Source organism: Homarus americanus, unplaced genomic scaffold, assembly GCF_018991925.1.
Source record: "Homarus americanus isolate GMGI-L3 unplaced genomic scaffold, GMGI_Hamer_2.0 scaffold24050, whole genome shotgun sequence".
In the NCBI taxonomy this organism is placed as follows: Eukaryota; Metazoa; Arthropoda; class Malacostraca; order Decapoda; family Nephropidae; genus Homarus; species Homarus americanus.
The window spans coordinates 211296-230328 of NW_024736661.1; the positions used below are offsets into that span (position 1 = coordinate 211296).

Below are 19033 nucleotides of genomic sequence, written 5' to 3' on the forward strand. Positions count from 1 at the left end.
AGTGTCCTTCCATTCTTCTTTATAGTCTTGTCTTGGACCATTTTCAATCCCAGTACTGTACTGTTTTCTATTACACAGTTTAAACCATTTAAGCCACATACAGTGTTATGACCTCGAAGGCCATCTGGAAACATTATCTTATCAATCCCACTTGGGGCCAAATGCAAGAACTGCCATCATGTTCACGATGCTGTCGTCTCCCGATGGTTGCTTTGCAAGAAGCACTCTGTGCTTAAAAAAACAAAACAAAAAAAACGTACAATTCTTTATCGGAACGTAGGCAATTTCCATGGCGCTCTCACCCCCGCCCAATCCATACTATGATGGTAACTATATTTTGAAACCCAAAGAAAAGAAATACAATTGGATGTACAAAAACTGTAAAAATCTGCAAAGGAATAATATTTTTATAAGATATCCTCCATATGGAACAGCATATGAAGAATTTTATTGTTCTTTTTAAAAGAATTCCCTGTTTGTGTGGGAACATCCGTCAGCCTCTACTTGCCTCATCACTGCTTATATCGTCCAAATTCTTCTAACTACCATTAAAGGTATCCCTTTAAGATAGCTAATCCTAATAATTTATGTGTAGGGATGCATGGAAATCAAGCTAAAAAAATCATAAGTGGCCAAATTGGAGAGTTGTGAAAGCTGCTCCATCTGTGAATAGTATCAACCCAATTTTCGTAATGTCCACAATTAATATTGTCCAACAATACCAAAATAAATATTGCATTAGTATAAATACTTAGTATCCTAAATTTCATATTTTAACAAGTCCATATATACCAGGTAACCAGTGCCAATTAGATTAGGTTAAGGAATTTATGAGTATTTGATTGTTGCTTGGCCACACATCATTACATGAGAAAACACATGAAACATTCAACATTCCTGTGTTGGTAACTTGACATTATAACTCACTTAAAGGGGAATCTAAAGTGAATGATAACTTTATGATACATTTATTATGTAATACAATCTTATATAAGTTGAATTATTAACATTATGGATTAAAGGAGTCACTATACTATACACTATGTACAGAATCACCTCTCTACCTCTCATGCCTACACTGCTGTATCATCAAAGGCAGGTTAACTGTTTTGGACCAGAGGGAACACCACTCCATGTCAGTGTTCCCAGTGAATCAAAACCAAGTGTGGAATTTTGTGCATATAGGATTATCAGTACAGTTTTATCACTTATAGAACAACCCACATAGTTATAAATCTCATCTTCTAGATATTTTCACCTGATGTAAAAGTTGAATGAGAACTTGGCAATAGATTTTCAAGAAGGAAATAAATCTTGTTACTTTACACTGATACAAAAACATCACCATTTAGAAGCAGATGAAGACTGACAGACACAGCTACTGTCACTTCCTCCAGTTTTATACGGACACACAACAGAGATAATTTTGTCATTTATATCTAATGCCAATAAAGGTTGAGATACAAACAGTTAAGCATTACAGTCATTAATCCTCCTAGACCTTACAGATCATCCTGATCAACCAATAAGTGTATGAACTGTACTGTATGTGGGATTAAGTGTAAATACATACATACATATGTGTATGTGTGTGTGTACAGCCATAGACACAAGTCTGCCTTTAAATCTTACTGGCAAGAATAATAAATTTTTACTTTATTAACCTCTCAGGAAATATTACACACAAGAAATGCGTATACTGTATATACAGTATATTAAATAAAAAATAACAATACAAACAGTCGCCTTTGGTTAAACCTGGTACAGTACAAAGGCTGGCATGTTTTGTGATATGTGGCAATACTGGCATGTTTTGTGATATGTGGCAACTCTGTGGAATGCTAATTTTGCATCCCTAGACCAGCTACAATTGTGAGTTTCCTTACAGCCACTCCAGGAGTTTTAATATGATGTAAACAAACAGAGATGCCACATCTCTTAAAATGCATCAGTCACTCTACCAGGCTCAAGTGCAGGCAACTGTACACCTCAGCATTGAGGTAAGGGGCATGTGAGAAGGAGATTTTCATCGACTCATATTGAAGGGATGCCATCAGACCTCACAGCTCCCTCACAGACTGCAGGATGTAATATAGTATGTAATGTAAAAAGAGGCAGTAGTATCCTAACTCTAAGTCTTGCATACAATATTCACATTGTTGTTTTACAAGTTCAGATTATCAAATAGTTATGTTAAACAACTCATTCCTGAAGTAGCCAACATGATGTCAATTAAGTGTTGTAATGATAAATACTAGAGATAAAAGTTTACTCTGCACCTGGCAGCTTCTTAGGGAATCTATTTTCAATACTTTATCAGAAAGCATAAGAATGTTTGCAATAATCATAAATACATATACTGTATAATTATTTAATTAAATTCATCTCAAGTTTTCTTATTCCTTGTACAGTATTATGTCTAACACATGTCTTTTATGCTATGATAAATACAGTACTGTCTGTTTTTAAAAACAATTAAGAAAAACAAAGATAAAATAATATGTAACTACTGTACTGTATTTCTTTTAATGTAAATTTGCCCCACCAACTTATCGCTATATGATTTTCTAAACAATTATTTACGTCAATCTACACACTGTATTACTTCATTTTGTAATATGTATACTTTTTTTTATTGAAAGGAGATTCTGCTATTGCAAAATTAACATATTGCAATAAATTAGAACTGTCTGAGCACAATTTAATGTCTTATCTTGACACATCAGCCTTCACTGTAGGACCAGTTACATGAAACACTCAGTCCAGACCACAAAGTAAAATAATTTGTACAAATGATCGCAACAACAAATGTTTTCAACCAAGGCTTCATAAACTGTATATTGACTATACTGAGTCAGTTTATAATTAAATAAAACCATCTGTAGGAATATACTGTATAACTTCAAGCAATAACAACTGTAGGTACTTACAGTTTTAAGTAACAGCAGCTATACATTAGTTGTGCTGTGCAGTACAGTAGCGACAGCTTTATGTGACCACAGTTGTGAAGAGGAACAACCAAGAATATCTACATATGTATACAACTAAAACCATTTATAACTACACCTGCATGCAATTAACTACTTTATTCTCAGACAACTGCAATTGACACATTTACTTAGTGTGATGCAGCTACAGCAGGTGTGAGGCAAACAACCAATGATAAGTTATGCTTCTAATGTATACAAGTTGTGGTCACTGTCTTAAATTTCTTCTATTTTTTTATATTTACATTAGAACAATGACCCTCTACAGATCCTTAAACTATACTTCTAATATTATGCATAGGGAGACGTTATGGTGAACATCTGTGGACAACGGAGGGCGTTCTACACATATCACCTAAATAACTCTGGTTATTTTGGTTCACATTTGGGAACCTGACCGTTGACTGGAGTGTACTGAGCTACATCATGACTGTGGCCTCACTTCCTACCATTCAATGAACCAAACTTGTAGTTAAGAAGACCTGTAAAAGGACAACAGCTCCTACTCAACACATACAGTTTCTTGGGTACAGACTTTGTAGCTTAAGAAATTAAACTGAAATATAAACAGACCTGGAAGGAGTTAACTAGGATACTGTTCATATATTTTTGCATGTGATGTCAAGCTTAAATAGTAAAGCTTGATTAAATCAGCAAAAGTCTTGCCTCCTAATTATCATACACTCCCCAGAGCATTGGCCCAAACTGAAGAACAACGTCTCTCACAGGGCTATCAACTTCAGCATCAGATGAAATTCCCAGAGTTCTTCTAATTCTTTGGATACCATTGTACACTTTCATTACCTATATATACAAGATAATATCATTTCAACTCATACTCTTACTCTCAAAAAGTTTTCATGGAGAATACTTAACAATATTTGTATTTCACTAATCAATACAATGAACAACTTAAAACCCAAATGTGCTTAGTAAGACATTAATAAAGTGGAAAAAATAGTTTATCAAATTACCTGATAAAACCGTAACATGTACTCTACCTTATGTGATGCTCCCACACAATTGTACAAACTAAAACCAAACATACTTATAATAATATCCAGATATTGTCGATATCCGAACCTACTATAATTTTATCTCATTAAAAAGTATATAAATAACATGTACATCAAATTGTTTCTCATGTACTGGCGAGTGAATGTATGTTTCAGTAACACTATAATGAAACATAAAATAAAATAAAATATACATAAAAGCCACCAAAGCTGATCCTTCCTGGCAAAGATAAAATCGTAACACAATCGTAAGTATCTTTCACTCTGCACAACTTCCACACTTATAGTTATTTCTCTCTTTTTTTGTGTATTTCTGATCATTAGCAAATAATACAAGTGATATGGTAAGTGTAAGAAAGTATTGTACAGTGGCAGTATACACATTTGACAAGAAGAATAATAATAAAAATAAAAAATAAAAAAGAACCAAACATCTGGGACTACAGTACTCAGGTATATACCCAAGACATCTTAATACTTCCATGGAAAACAAGTAGCATTTAGCCTCTTGGGATGGACTTCAATAAAGATCAGAGCAATAGAGATTCACTCGAGCTATTGCACTTCACCTCGTCCACACATATCGAAAACTGATGACGAACATTGGTGCTATAATGAGTGTACAGATGGGCGCCACACAGGGACTAGCAGATACTCCTTGTTCACTTGAAGCTGATGCTGGAGGTTCAACTTCTTCAAGTACAGTTCTAACTTCATCAGGGTCTTCAAGATCCTCATCATTTACATCATTAGGGTGCATGTGTGTTTCTCGTGGCAGCTGCTCATCAATTTTCATGGGATATTCCCCTGGTGAAGAATCCTCTAAAAATGTTTCATCACCAACCTCCTCATCTAGCTCTTCACTGTAGTACTCGTATTCCTCTGGGTACTCATCATATATTGAATCCTCTTCTGGTACTGGTTCTTCCTCTGGTACTGGCTCTTCCTCTGGTACTGGTTCTTCCTCTGGTACTGGCTCTTCCTCTGGTACTGGTTCTTCCTCTGGAACTGGCTCTTCTGAAGGAACTGGCTCCTCTTCCGGTACTGGTTCTTCCTCTGGTACTGGCTCTTCCTCTGGTACTGGTTCTTCCTCTGCTACTGGCTCTTCTTCTGGTACCGGCTCTTCCTCTGGTACTGGCTCTTCTGAAGGTATTGGCTCCTCATCTTCTGGCAATGCCCCCTTTACTGGTACCATATCGCGGTCATAGAAAGAGTAGACAGAGTCATCATAGTCATTATAATCATCTTCATCTTCATTATCTTTATAATCCCAATGTATATGAGTACAGTTGATTTCATCAGAAGCATCTTCACAATCTTCAACACCATCACAAGGCGAAGCCGAAACCACACAGGTACCGTCACCACACTTATGTGGTCGCTGAGACGGACACGGGCGAGATTTGCAGTTGATCTCGTCTTCACCATTGGGACAATTCCATCTCCCATCACAGATCTGAAATCCATAAAATTTCTTAACCCCCTATATACAAGACCCCCTCTGAGGTGAGTAAAATCAGCTGGTATTAGCAAATAAAATACTGTATTAAAAGTTACATCCCCTTAGTGAAGGAGTTAGTGAAGATAGTTTACTAACCTCTTATGTTAGGCTTTCCCTTTGAGGTGATGAAATCATTTTGTGTTAGCAAATAAATTATTAAAAGTGACATCCCTGTAGTGAAGGGGTCAATAACTGAGCATAAATTTTGGTCCAAGTGAGGATGCTTTAAGATACAGATTCATAATAAATGATACACTCCTCTAAAAATTGTTTAGCACTAAAAAAAAGTTATTTAAGGCACTACATAGAATCATAAAAACACTGGAATGGAACCTTTAAATATCTTAAAATATCTTAACAGATAAAAAATAAAAATAAACAAATTTATCAATATGTTTTGGGAATTACCCGGTATATACAGCAGGGTTCAGATCTTTGTCATATATATTCATGATATCTAAACACTCGAGACAATTTGGTTGTACCTGTAGTTTGATGAACATGGTTTTGGTGTATCAAACTGAAGGTACAAAACACACAAACTAGAATGAAGAGCAAACACCTTCCTCAAAGAGTCAACAAGTATACACATCATATAACTCACCCTCTTCTCTTGTATACAGATGCCGCTCTCACACAAAAATTCTCCCTCCCTACAAGCTGGCTCCTCTGGCTTCTGTGTCTCGGTTGGTTTGGCTGGCTTAGCTGGCTTTGGTGTGGTCGTTGGGTCGCAGTTACGTTCATCAGTTCTATCGCCACAGTCGTCATGCGTGTCACATAAGAGCGATCTGGCAAAAAATTTTCCTCTTTGAAAACATACCCTGTACTTTACACATAACGAACTTCTCACTGTCCATAATCTGTTAAGGTGGGGAGGTTTCATATCTAACAGACCCTTGACATAATGGACTTCATGCAGGGGTTTCATATCTAACAAACCCTTGTTATAACAGATTTTCCTCTCTATATTCTCCATTAAATAGAGGGTTTACCGAACTAACTGACCTAAGGTGGTGGATTAATCTACACACACACATAACGAGTGAAACATTCTTTACAATTTCATTATTAATATTCAAGTTTTCCAAAAATTACCTCTTAATAGCCTGAAATACTGTCCATGAAGGATTGGATACGTCAGTTTTATTATAAAAGACGAATAACTTATACAGTGGGGTATGCTATAACGAACGGATCCTACTACGAATATTCCTATAACGAACGGTTTTACCTATAAACTTGAGAATGTTATAACGAACGAAACTCCTACAACGAACATTATTTAATTTTTTTTTTTTCTAATTTATTGTTTTTTTATTACAAATATTAATGATATTCTTTATTTCAGGGGTTTAGATGCATATTTATGCACTTTTTTACAATTTTTACAATTTTATATTATATTTTTCAGTGTTAAGTGGTTGTATTTGGGGGCCTGGAACGGATTAATCCTATAACGAACGAATGCTATAACGAACAAGGTTCTAGAACCAATTAGATTCGTTATAGCATACCCCACTGTAATTTACTTTCTTGTCTTCGTAGATGTCCATGTGTAAACCATCTTGTATCCATAATATTTTTGCACAAACCTAACCTAACCTAATTGTCCAAGTGGGATGGTAAAAATCACATTAAAGACAAACACAGGGGATGATGCCAATAGGAAAAGGCCACATTTAAGATATACCTTTATACAGATGTAAGTAAACAAATACAGTATGTCCAAACAGACTTAATTTCTATTCTTTGTGTGTTGGATCCTTGACTTACCGAGCAATACATTGACCATTGCCACACTTGAAGTCGCGATTTGTAGGGCAGGGGAAACTCGTGCAATTCTTCTCATCAGAGCCATCATCACATCCGTCCTCTATGCCATTACAAACCTGTTAGCACAAGATGAGAGGAGAAATAAAAGTACAGAGAAGAAAAATTCCAATATGTTACTACATTATGTCCATTACTTCCATAGTTGAGTGACAAAATGATGAACGAGTGTGTTACAAAATCATCCTCCTTGTAAGATATCCTAACCTCTACTGCATGGCCAGATACTCTCTAAAATGAATTAATCAGAATCAAGATGACCAGAGATGTGTCACAGTGTCTCAGATTATCTTGTAAAGATCTTTCTCTTTCACTCATCTCCCATTTTCTTTTCCCTCCGAAGTATTTAATCTTCCTTTCATTACTTCTGAACAACCTACCTGGGATCACTAACCACTTAGAGGCACTGTAGGTGGTCCTAACACAATACTGAAGACAATTTGTACACTGAAGACATTTCTTTACCAACTGAAGTACAGAAAAGCAACTGGGTCTTTAAAAAGTTAAATGACCACTTAAGTACCCCTGTTGCCTCATCAAAACAAACATCAATGGGGTTTAATAACTTACTGAAATGCAGAAAAAATCAGCTACTTCAATATTACATTTTAACAAGTACTCTGTACAATACATCTTAAGTTGGACTTGATTCTCTATTGAAATGTGAAAAGATAAAACAAATGAACATTGAAGGGAAGAACTACTGAGTTGTGAGATAAGTTGACCAGAACAACTCCTGACAGAACTTGCCTAGACCATGGGGCTAACTGCATTGTTTAAGTTAAACCTAAACAACAGTTGGGCCCCAGAAGGTTTTGCAGATCATTACATGCCATTTTAATTTCATTACAAGATGCCTCATAAGTACCTGCAGAATTATTTATAAGGTAACAAATCAGGAACTTTCAGAGAGTTGTGATGAGGTCTCTTTGTTGTTGTGTCCAGTCTTTCGTAATGCTCGGCCAAGTGGCAATATACCGAGGGTTGTGATTGGCCAATCAGATCACATTAAGCTTCATCCAATTACATTTCTATTTGTTTGGTTCATAAGTCTCAAGTAATGGGTGAGCTATATAACTTAAGTCTGCTTCAAGTAAAATTAATTTGTGTAAAAACAATTACAGGACAGTACAACACTTGTACAACAAACAAAAATGGCTTTAATAAATATGGTTCCCATCCAACAAAACTCACCTGAATGGTACAGTTATCAGAGATAAAGTTTTGTGCAACACAAGACCTGTTGCCAAGTTAAAAACAAACAAGGAAATCACTTAACCAGTTACATTCAGCCATAACCTGCAATGAAGACTCAAACTTGCTCTTTCCAAGCCATGATGAAGAGACAGACTAATGTCCCTCGATATTTATGGTATATCACAAATCATTCCACTTCTTACACAGACTAATCTTCTTCTGTCTGATCATATCATTAACAATTCTATACAAAAATTTGGGACATAAACACTAAGTCCACATAGGTTAACTACCAAAGGTTGAGGCTAAGAAGCTTCTGAATTTTGTTGGCCAATGAAAGTGTTCATCATTGATGAGAAAGCACCAGCCCTTAAGACAGACAACAATGCCAGCAGACTGTCTGACCTCAGATGACCAGATTACAAGGTTGGCTAGTAAGGATGCATCCCACAAATTAACACTCAGGACTGTACTTTGTGGGTGTGAGAAATGGAATTCTGAACACATGTGTGTGTGTGCGCATGTGCATGTGTGCATGTGTGTGTGCATTATTAACCAATATAAATCCAGTTGATGGTGAGCCTCCCTGGCACTAATAGGTCCAAGGCTTGGGGATGCCACCAGATGCTGAAACAGTGAAGACCATTTAGAACACAACATTAACAGATCAACGGCATCATTTAAAAAAGGCTTTATAGTTGACAGTCATTTGTTATTCTATCATTACTTGAGCCAAAAATCTGTAGGTAAAGATACTTTTCATGCAACTTAAACATGCAATTTCCTTTCATCTTGCAGCAATACTGCCATGCACCAATACTCATACACTAAACATTCAAATTCCAGACCAAACTTTACACACATCCTTTACTACAATATAACAGTAAAGTGGATGAAACTTAACACTCAAGAACGCCAGTCTGTGTTGAACAATACAAGAAGACTGTGAAGCAACTATTGGTATCATTGTCTTTGGAGAATGGTTCATTTATCAATTTTGGTTGTGTATCCCCCATTCCACTCTACCCCATCCCACTCCACCCCATCCCACTCCACCCCATCCCACTCCACCCCATCCCACTCCACCCCATCCCACTCCACCCCATCCCACTCCACCCCATCCCACTCCACTGTATCCAACTCCACAGCTGGGGTCAAAAGGTCAACAATGTTGGTACAGTATATGACTCAACAATGGAAGGTCTGCTGCAAGGGGTTGACGACCTCTGTTTCCACTACCATCTGTACTATATTTCAGAGACCTCCATGTGAGCCCATCTCTAGCAATGTCTCTTTTCTTCCCTATGGACACCACAACAATAATCTAACAAAGTCTATGTTTAGAATTTAGACCACTGATCAGTTTGCCATACAGTCTGGGGTGCTGCATTGTACAGCGAACACCCCAAAAATAATTTACAAACGTCATTCCATAAAGGATAAAGGACCTAACACACTTCAGTCTCAGTGTCCTTGTAACTCTCTGTTCTCATCATTGATAATTTACTACTTGTCAGTTATATATTAAAATTACTCTGGTGGTCTTCCTCAGCTCCCACTGCACCTCAAACTCTCATGAGGTGCTGCAGGTAACAGCTAATGGACCTCAGCCACCATATGACTTCCTCAGTCTTTGTCCTACCCTCATATGCTGTGCAGTTTAATTCAGTGGTTTAGTCTTGACTCAGATGACATCATCATCATAACACAGCCCAGCTGCTCTTGGCTGGGTACAGTGGTCCTAGTGTTGTTTAAATATAAGTATCTCAGTAAAGATAAATACTGTATCAAATTATTAAATTCCGATCATTTATTTTTTAAATAATATGTTAACTAACGTAATGATGATTGAACCAGCAGATGATTATTTACATTTATTCTCCTTTAGTGTTTTAGCTGTAACATTAAAAAATTAAGATCTTCTGACATGTTTAATAATCATAATATTAACAACGTCCACCAACCTGGTGTTGGTTTCACTGTTCCCTGTGAAGATAAGACACTGTACCTATAAGGAAGATTCACTTAAGAAGTTATCACTACAAGACACAGGAAGAGACTGATAAGTTTAATAGTTTTAAAAAATAAAGCCCTTTATCTTGTTCTCATAAAGCTCTTTAAGGGCAAGATTCTCTTTCTTTATTGGATCCATGCAGTAGAAGTTGAGGATAATTAACTACCTATTGTGTGTTTATCAAATACAATATTTCACTACTGTAGTTATCATCACATCTTATCAAGCATAAGATGAAGGAAAAAGAACAGCAGCAGCTGTACCTTATCCATGCTGATACATATACCGCTTAAGCACTTGTACTGCCGATCAGCGGGACAATTTCTTCTCTCACATACCAGTTCATCTTTTGCATCAAGACAGTTATATGAGCCATCACATATCATCTTCTCAGCAATGCATATGCCATAGTCACACTTGATGGGGTGATTGTTGGGGCAGACGTGAACATGTGTACAGTAGTCCAGGGCTTCGTCTTCACCTTCCTCACAGTCCTTGAAGACGCCGTCACACAGATTCTGTTTCTCAATACACTTTCCACTACGGCATCTGCCACAAGTAAATTTGAATAAAAATACACCTGTTGGTGTACTGTACAGTACGGTGTTTGAACTGCGACTCTAGCTCTCACCATTAACACAAAGTTGATCTTGTTGGTTTGTACTTCAAGTAGTGAGGACAAACTATTCAAGTAAAGTATCATCAATTATATTGATATTAAATCTTCTCCAAGGACAAGGAAACATTTAAAAGCCTCCAGACAAGACAACAATACTGTCCACCTCCTTAAAGAGGAAACATAAAAATGATTGCAACAAAAAATCTTCAAAACAGTGCACACACAACCTACACCGAGACAGTTCACTGATCATAAATTGGAAAATAAAAACAGATAAGGCAGAGACAGCTTCATGATTAATCAATTTGTGTAGAAATGGGTTGACTCTCAACTCGTAGAACTGTTTTTTACACAAACTTGTGTGCTACTATACCATGCAGTCTACAACATATTTACACTATAGACTGCGGTCTACTATTTGTCCACTACTTTAGAATGTGTATAATAATATAAAAAAATTCTTAGTTATTCAGTAATTTTAGGTTTGGTTGGGTTAGACTAAAAATATCTTTGTAGACTGCATGCTGTAGTAACACCTAAATTACAAACATCATGAATGATTAATATAAGCAAATACTAATACCAGTAACCAATATTGTTTATGAGTTGTTGTGTATATAGTACAGGTACCATGACAATGAAACCGATTCATTACTCAAGTGAAACATTAGTTATCTCTCTACCTTACTTAAACGCCTTGTTTATGGCTTCCCCTATGAGCTGAATAATACTGTGCGGTGTCCCCGTAGAGAAGGGATTAAAAAATGGATGTGTTTATATATATGACCGTGTAAGCTAAAAGTGCCAAAGTAAATGTCGAAATTGGAAAATAAACAATAAGCCAACAGAAGGCAATAAAACTTAAAGCCCACCTGAAGGGTCTATTGACAGGACAGGGGAAGGACTTGCAGAAGCGTGGGTCCTCGTCTTCTCCTCCCGGGCAGGCTGGTTCACCATCACACAGGTCCATCAGGCCAAGACACAGTGTGCTACTCTGGCAACGTGCTACCTTGTCGGAGGGACACGGGCCTGAAGAAGTAAATAAATTCCCACTATGAGATGAAAAAATATGACCATAAAACTGACTGAATTTCAACAAGAATACTCTCACTCATCCACTATGTGTGAATGGAGACAAAATAGGATATCATTTCCACAATTATGAACAATTTTAAACCAAATTCAAGAAATAAGCCACAAAAACAAGACTACACGATCCCCCAACTTACTCGACCAACAGCTGTCCTCGTCAGCACCGTTCATACACTGGAAGTGACCGTCACATTTGTTGCTTTTGGATGTGCACTGATTTGTGACGTCACCGCACCAATACTGATCATAATTGTTGCAACATTCTGAGGGATACAGAAGACAGATGAAGACAATGGTATCCACTAGGGTAGTTTTTGATCCGATCCAGTTAACATTTAATAAGTGTTTTGGGGGATCATCTGCATATTAACCACCCTAACTGTATTGCAACCTCATGATTAAACACCCTTATGCTACCTGGGGGACTGTGGGAGGGCTAGGTTAGTTATCATAAGGGGGTTAATTAACCATCAGGTGAAATAAGTTGGGAATGTTAATCTTTATGTCATCCTATTTTTTGAGTTACTGTATTATCCTACAAATTTATGCCAAGTTTAATCATTGAAATTTCTGTAAATTCTGTGTAATGAAGAGTAACAGAGACCTGAATAGACATATGAAGAGAGAAATGGCCCCAGAAACATACAAGGTGACCAAAAAGTCACTGTGCACCTTAACAATTAAGAATATCGTTAATTACATTTTTCTATTTACAGTAAATATTGAAAAGGGTCACAGTAAATGTTGAACATGAATACCATTCCCAATATTGACTAAGTATAACAAGGTATTGTATATAACAGTGTAAGTAGAACAAGGTATATAACAGTGTAAGTAGAACAAGGTATATAACAGTGTAGGTATAACAAGGAATAACTATAGTGTTAACTATGGCTGGTGCACAGGGACTTTTAGATCACCTTGTATGTGAAGGCATCCTACGGTCACCCTCTCACCTCCCCTCCCATTACCTAAATTTAATAATTATAACACTGTATTCAATAGACTCATAATGAAATCCCTGCCCACCAATAGGCACATCTCAAGATGCTTTGTTCCTCGTCTTACTCTCGTCCGGAGCCTCTCACACATCACAACTTCCAGATGGTTAGAATTGATTTGAGTTTATATGTTACTTTGTTGTGTACACTTGACATGATTATATTATTTTGAAGCTTTACATGGTGATGATGATGATGAGTCTTGTATAATGATGATGAAGAATCAAGTATGATGATGATGAGTCTTGTATTATGATGATGATGATGATGATTCTCACCTGATATTCACAAGTTAGTAGCTGTCAAGGCATTACATCAAGAGCCAAACTTGACTTTGAATGTAACATATCTTACCTGGGCTCGAGGCATCCTCCTTGCACTGAAGCATCTGACACTGGCCATTTATACAGCCGTAGTTAATGCCATCACACTTACTGCTGTTTGTACATGCACCACCAGCACCCACACATTTGTTAGGTATGTCCTCTGCCTCAGACATACAGCCGACAAGTTCTGTAAGAGACAGGCGAATTTACGAGTACTGTAATTATTTCTGCAGATAATTTTTTTAAATATTCAGTTACCCACAAATATCACAAATCCTTTATGATGCATTTGGCAAAAAATGTAAACATCAGTAGAGTATCAAGAAGCACAGTTCCTCTCAAGTATGTTCCAAGTATACAGTCATAGTCTAAAGTCCTATTGCTTCTCTTGCTGTCCATAAATGCTTTGGATTCATGAGTCTGAATCTTGGGGTATATGAAGCAGCAAGGTTAAAACATCATCATCAAAGGGTCAAAAGGGTGTGAGAGAGGCAGGACAATTGACGTATTTTTTGTATCTGGAAGAAGAAGACGTGGAGGCAGAACCTGATTTACGAGATGGTTGCCGGTATGTTCCTAAACAGCCTTTCGTAAACTTGTCTCATCAATTCCCATGAGAAATGCTGAGACATGTTCCCAAGACAAATATATTTCCAAAATGTCTTAAAATACCACAGAAAGTTGCATTCCATAAAATTGCATTTCTATAAAATTGAGTTAGCTTGTGTTAGTTAATGGGAATAAGAACATCAGGACTGGTAAAGTATTCAGAACTAACCAACACTATTAAAAAAAATCTGACACACCAAGCTGCAGCATTCTTACCCTCGGTCATATACTTCATGTACATAACAATGGTAGACCAGATGCGGAGGGGCACCCGCCAGTGGTAGGGCTGCCCGTCACCACGTTTGGATGCCATTTCCATCACTCCTTCTATGGGTTCGGGCGTTATTTCCAGGATGAAGATCTTGGCACCGATTTTCTTTAGGTGCTGTGCTTCTATCAAGTCTGCACCCTCTGTCCCAAGCGAGCCAAAGATGGGCAGAACTGTGGAGAACAAAGATATAATTTACTAAGCTGGGCACTTCCATACACAGTACAGTACTATACCACATCAAAGCTGCCATTCTTCTTTACCTTCATCCCATATATCCCTAAATATCACTAAACTAGGAATACAGTACAGCAATTATTAGTCAAGAATATTTCACCAACATGGGAGGAGTTCCTAACTAATTCTCAAATAATCTAAGAATATATTTTGTGTGTATGATTGGTGAACACACAGGTGAGTGATTTATGGGGCTGGATGTGCTGCAGCTGCTGTGTAATGTGTTCAGTTGCATGAAGTCAAAGAGAGGAACAAAGGAGAAATTTGGGAGATCTTTGTGAAAGGGAACACTACAGGAGAACACATCTGTTACAACACAGTAGTGAGAAAAAGTTAACGACACTGAATGAGGGCATCTGTGTCTTGTGAAATAGCTGCCAGTCAATGGAATAGGCTAATCTGAACATGCAACTGAAAATCACTCATGGAAACAGATCAATCCCCAACCTAAAATACACTATTTATCATGATGCCACTTTTGACTAAAGGAATTGACATCTGTTCCATTGAGATGCACTAATTTGGAGATACTTTTGATGAACTGTACGTAATGGTGACATGGAAAGCCTTTAGAGGGACATTTATTATTATACCGAGGTCATTCTTATATTGTATACATTTTTACTTACATATCACTTTGCAATTTGCCTTAGATTTCCTAAATTTCTTAAAAACTTCTCTGAGAACAGGCTGTATACGGGTAGTCCACTTCTCCTGTGAGAGGTCATTGAAGGCATTTCGTAGAGCACAGCGATTCACTCCCTTTTTAAAAGATAACTTTGAGCTTGTGTAGTCTGAGTACGTCATCAAACTTACTCTGTTAGTTTCTGAAATACTGAAACCAGAAGAAAAATTAATAATTTTGGCTGGAGTCACCATAACATGAACGACAATGTGTGAGAATAAACCACAAAGGCAGACACATAAACAATTTGTCTGCCATTCTGGGTTTCTTCTCGATCATTAATTTCTTCAAGTAATTTACCAAAAATAAAATATATCCCAAATGTAAACAAATGCTTATTCTTCAAATTTAAAGACATCAATATTTATAGTATAAAATTTTTGGTTAAAAACCTAATGACCAAAGCAAGACATTTTAATAGATAGCTGAGGGTACAGGACAACTGACCTGTGAAATTTTGGTTACTAGAACACCCCAGCCAGTCTGACACAGGCAAGAGACTTACATTCGCCCAGTAGTAGATTACGCTCTTATACAACACTGAGACTTATGGAAGAGCAGCCTCTGGCCCACTGACCATAGGTATAATTAATACTTCAAACTCCCAATCCCCCCCAAAAAATGACAGACTTCACAGTATTACACAGTACAGGTGTCCTCTGATTCACTATCTACCTATCTAAGATACTTCCCTTACACAATGGTGAGGTACAGTATAAAGACCAACCCCCCTATTTACGATAATTAATTTTTTGGCATGAACGATGGTCATCGCCTGGCCCAAATCGCTGATACACAGAATATGGAACGCATCTCTCACTGCACTTGTCAGCTGTGGTGTACCTACATGCCGGCATGCGGCCACCCGGTGCACTCCAGTTCCAAGCTTTGTTCCATGGTGATCGCACATGTCTGTGATTATGTTGCTCAATGATTAAATTATCGATCAGTATCAGTGTTGTTATTTATCATCTGTGGTTTTTTTTTTTTACCTTACAGTGAAAGGACATCACTAACATTCACAGTGTACTGTACTCTGTTTTGGTGACTAAAGTAATTTTTGCAATGCTTTTTGTGACTGTGAAGTGCTTTGCCTCTGTTGTTGTGAACATGATGTGACCAGTGTCGGCTGCTAGCATTTTGTTTACTTTATGATTGTTTGCTCTGTTTTTGTGACTGTGAAGTGATGTAACTTTGAAAATGTCTGAGAAGGCCAAGGCACCCAGGAAAACCACGTCTCTGGAGGTAAAGCTCGACTCCCTAGAGGCCGTGTGGATATGTCTGTCTGAGGCTCAAAGCGACATCTTTTTTGTCAGGTCCAAACACCTGTAGACCCCCAGAGACCACTTGACCCATACACCCGTGTCTTTAAGTGAAGAGCTAGACAAGGATAAGCCCCTCGGACATGGCAGGTCACACTTGGGGAAGCTCTAGCTGGTGTTTTCTCACAGGTCACTTGTACATGATCAGACGGCTGTAAAACAAATTCACAGGGAAACAGAGGCAAGGTACCCAGAGACTCGGAGTACAGTATATAACATTTAGAAAAATATAAATACAGTATTTAAATGGAATTAATTGCTCACATGCTACTGGCAATTGTGTATATTAAGTTAGCTTGGGCTGGAAGGTTCCCTGGAGGAGCATCAGGTGAGGAGTGAAGCAAGAAGAGGGTGTCACACGCACATTCCCCCTCTGCCAGTACGTCACTCAGGGACGTAGCAATGTCACCTGTAGTGAAACAAAATGGATAAGAAAAACGATTAGCCTTCACAGAACATCAAAATAACGGGAGGATAAACACATTACAACAGGCCATAAGAAACACAAGAGAGTACATTCTTATCATTCTAACCTCTACTGCAACACTGGCCACTCTCATCATTCTACCCTCTACTGACACACTGGTCACGCTCATCATTCTAACCTCTATTACCGCACTGGTCACTCTTATCATTCTAACTTCTATAACCACACTGGTCACTCTTATCATTCTAACTTCTATTACCACACTGGTCACTCTTATCATAACCTCTACTGACACACTGACCACTCTTATCATTCTCATGCCCTCTCCATTCAACAGGTACTCATGTAAGGTTATTCATCACCAACTCCTGTTCAGTGTAAGAACATCAATCCAGACTCCTAACATCACCTGAATCTTCTCAAACTTCTCCCACCAGCTTGGATCAATGGTAAGATGTCAAGCCATTTAAGCATATTGTCTACCTGCATTGTCTATATGCATGCTGAATAGACGTAAGTTTGTATGAAAATTATACTGAATATCTATCTATCTATCAAACTTAGAATAAAATCTTCTCTCTACTTACTCAGTATTCCATCAGTATGAGGTAACTCAGCATTGTTGGGGAGCAGAGCATCACTCCTTCCTGAAAACACAATTATAATATGTAATTCCAAATGTGTACATCCAGATATACCATTCCCAGTAATGCCACACATACATCCCATCCACCACATAGCGTTAGATTACACTCAGTGCATTCCTTACTACGAGAGGCACAGTGTAGCCAGTGCAACCAGAGTGATGCATTTCCCTTAATGGTTAGGTTAGGTTAGTTTCTTGATGACTGGTATATTTAATAATCTAGAATAAGTGTTTAAGCTCTTGTGTATGGGATCATATCTGTGCTGAATAAAATCATCTGATATTCGAGAAATAAAATATGAAAAGTGGCGTCCCCGTAGTGAAGGGGTAGAAGACTGTAGTTGTTGCAGAGCACTGATGTGATACAATCATTAATCCACTTATACTATATACAGTACAGAAAATACAGTAACACCTGATACAAAACACAAACAATATTACAAAAATGTCGATGTAAAAAACAACTTCAGAGGAAAAGATGAATAACATCAAATAAACAAATAAAAGTATCAACAAATACAATACTGTACTATACTGTATTTACCATCCGCAATGTATATTTTTTTTTTGCGGAATCGGTTATTTTGCAAAATGACAGCCATGAATATTGGTAATTTTGCAAAATAACTCAGAAACAGACGACCTAAACTAACCTAACCTTATGGTTAGGACAGCACATAGTCCAAAGTTAAAAACAAAAAATAAATAGGACCACTTATCTGTGTATCAACAAATACGAGCCATCCTAACCTAACCTAACCTAACCTAACCTTCTTCAACCACAAAGTTAGGTTAGCTTAGGTTGTCTGTTTGTAAGTTATTTTGCAAAATTACCAATATGCATGCCGGTCATTTTGCAAAATAACCGATTTCACAAGAAAAACAAAGTTGTACTATTATTAATTTGTTCCATAAAAGAAAAAAGAACATCAATCACCTGTTTAGTTCAGTATTTACACTATCAAGGTCAACAGCTGTGTCATGACCCAATACAGTACTCGGCAACTCACCAACATTGACCTGGATGTCAGCGGAATCAACCCCCTCACTATTGGATGCCTCGCAGGTGTAGATGCCTGCATGTTGCCTCTCGACTGGATGGAGAGCGAGGAGGACCTGACGATACCCTCGGTAGGCGTACCCTAAGGTGCCAGTGACCAGTTCGTTATTCTGAAAAAAAAAATAATAACCTTCATTTATTGTGGCCAAACCTAACTTATCTTAAACTTACCAAACCTAACATAACCTATTCTAAC

At 37.5% G+C, this 19033-nt stretch overlaps 1 protein-coding gene across 7 annotated transcripts in view; it reads right to left on the reverse strand.

Moving 5' to 3' along the window:
- Positions 1 to 952: 952 nt before the first annotated feature.
- Positions 953 to 19033, reverse strand: part of LOC121872352 — a 94673-nt gene continuing 76592 nt past the window's right edge. For 6 of the 7 annotated variants that reach the window (XM_042375069.1, XM_042375065.1, XM_042375063.1 and 3 more), the window contains 12 exons: positions 18788 to 18947; positions 17719 to 17778; positions 16969 to 17113; positions 15327 to 15532; positions 14409 to 14633; positions 13612 to 13770; positions 12394 to 12519; positions 12037 to 12193; positions 10809 to 11094; positions 7278 to 7393; positions 6109 to 6292; positions 953 to 5459 (listed from right to left, as the gene is read on the reverse strand). In XM_042375069.1, coding sequence (XP_042231003.1) covers positions 4569 to 5459; positions 6109 to 6292; positions 7278 to 7393; positions 10809 to 11094; positions 12037 to 12193; positions 12394 to 12519; positions 13612 to 13770; positions 14409 to 14633; positions 15327 to 15532; positions 16969 to 17113; positions 17719 to 17778; positions 18788 to 18947 — 2715 coding nt within the window. In that variant the 3' untranslated portion in view covers positions 953 to 4568. The remainder of the gene's footprint in view (positions 5460 to 6108; positions 6293 to 7277; positions 7394 to 10808; positions 11095 to 12036; positions 12194 to 12393; positions 12520 to 13611; positions 13771 to 14408; positions 14634 to 15326; positions 15533 to 16968; positions 17114 to 17718; positions 17779 to 18787; positions 18948 to 19033) is intronic. The other variant, XM_042375064.1, reaches the window with a different exon arrangement.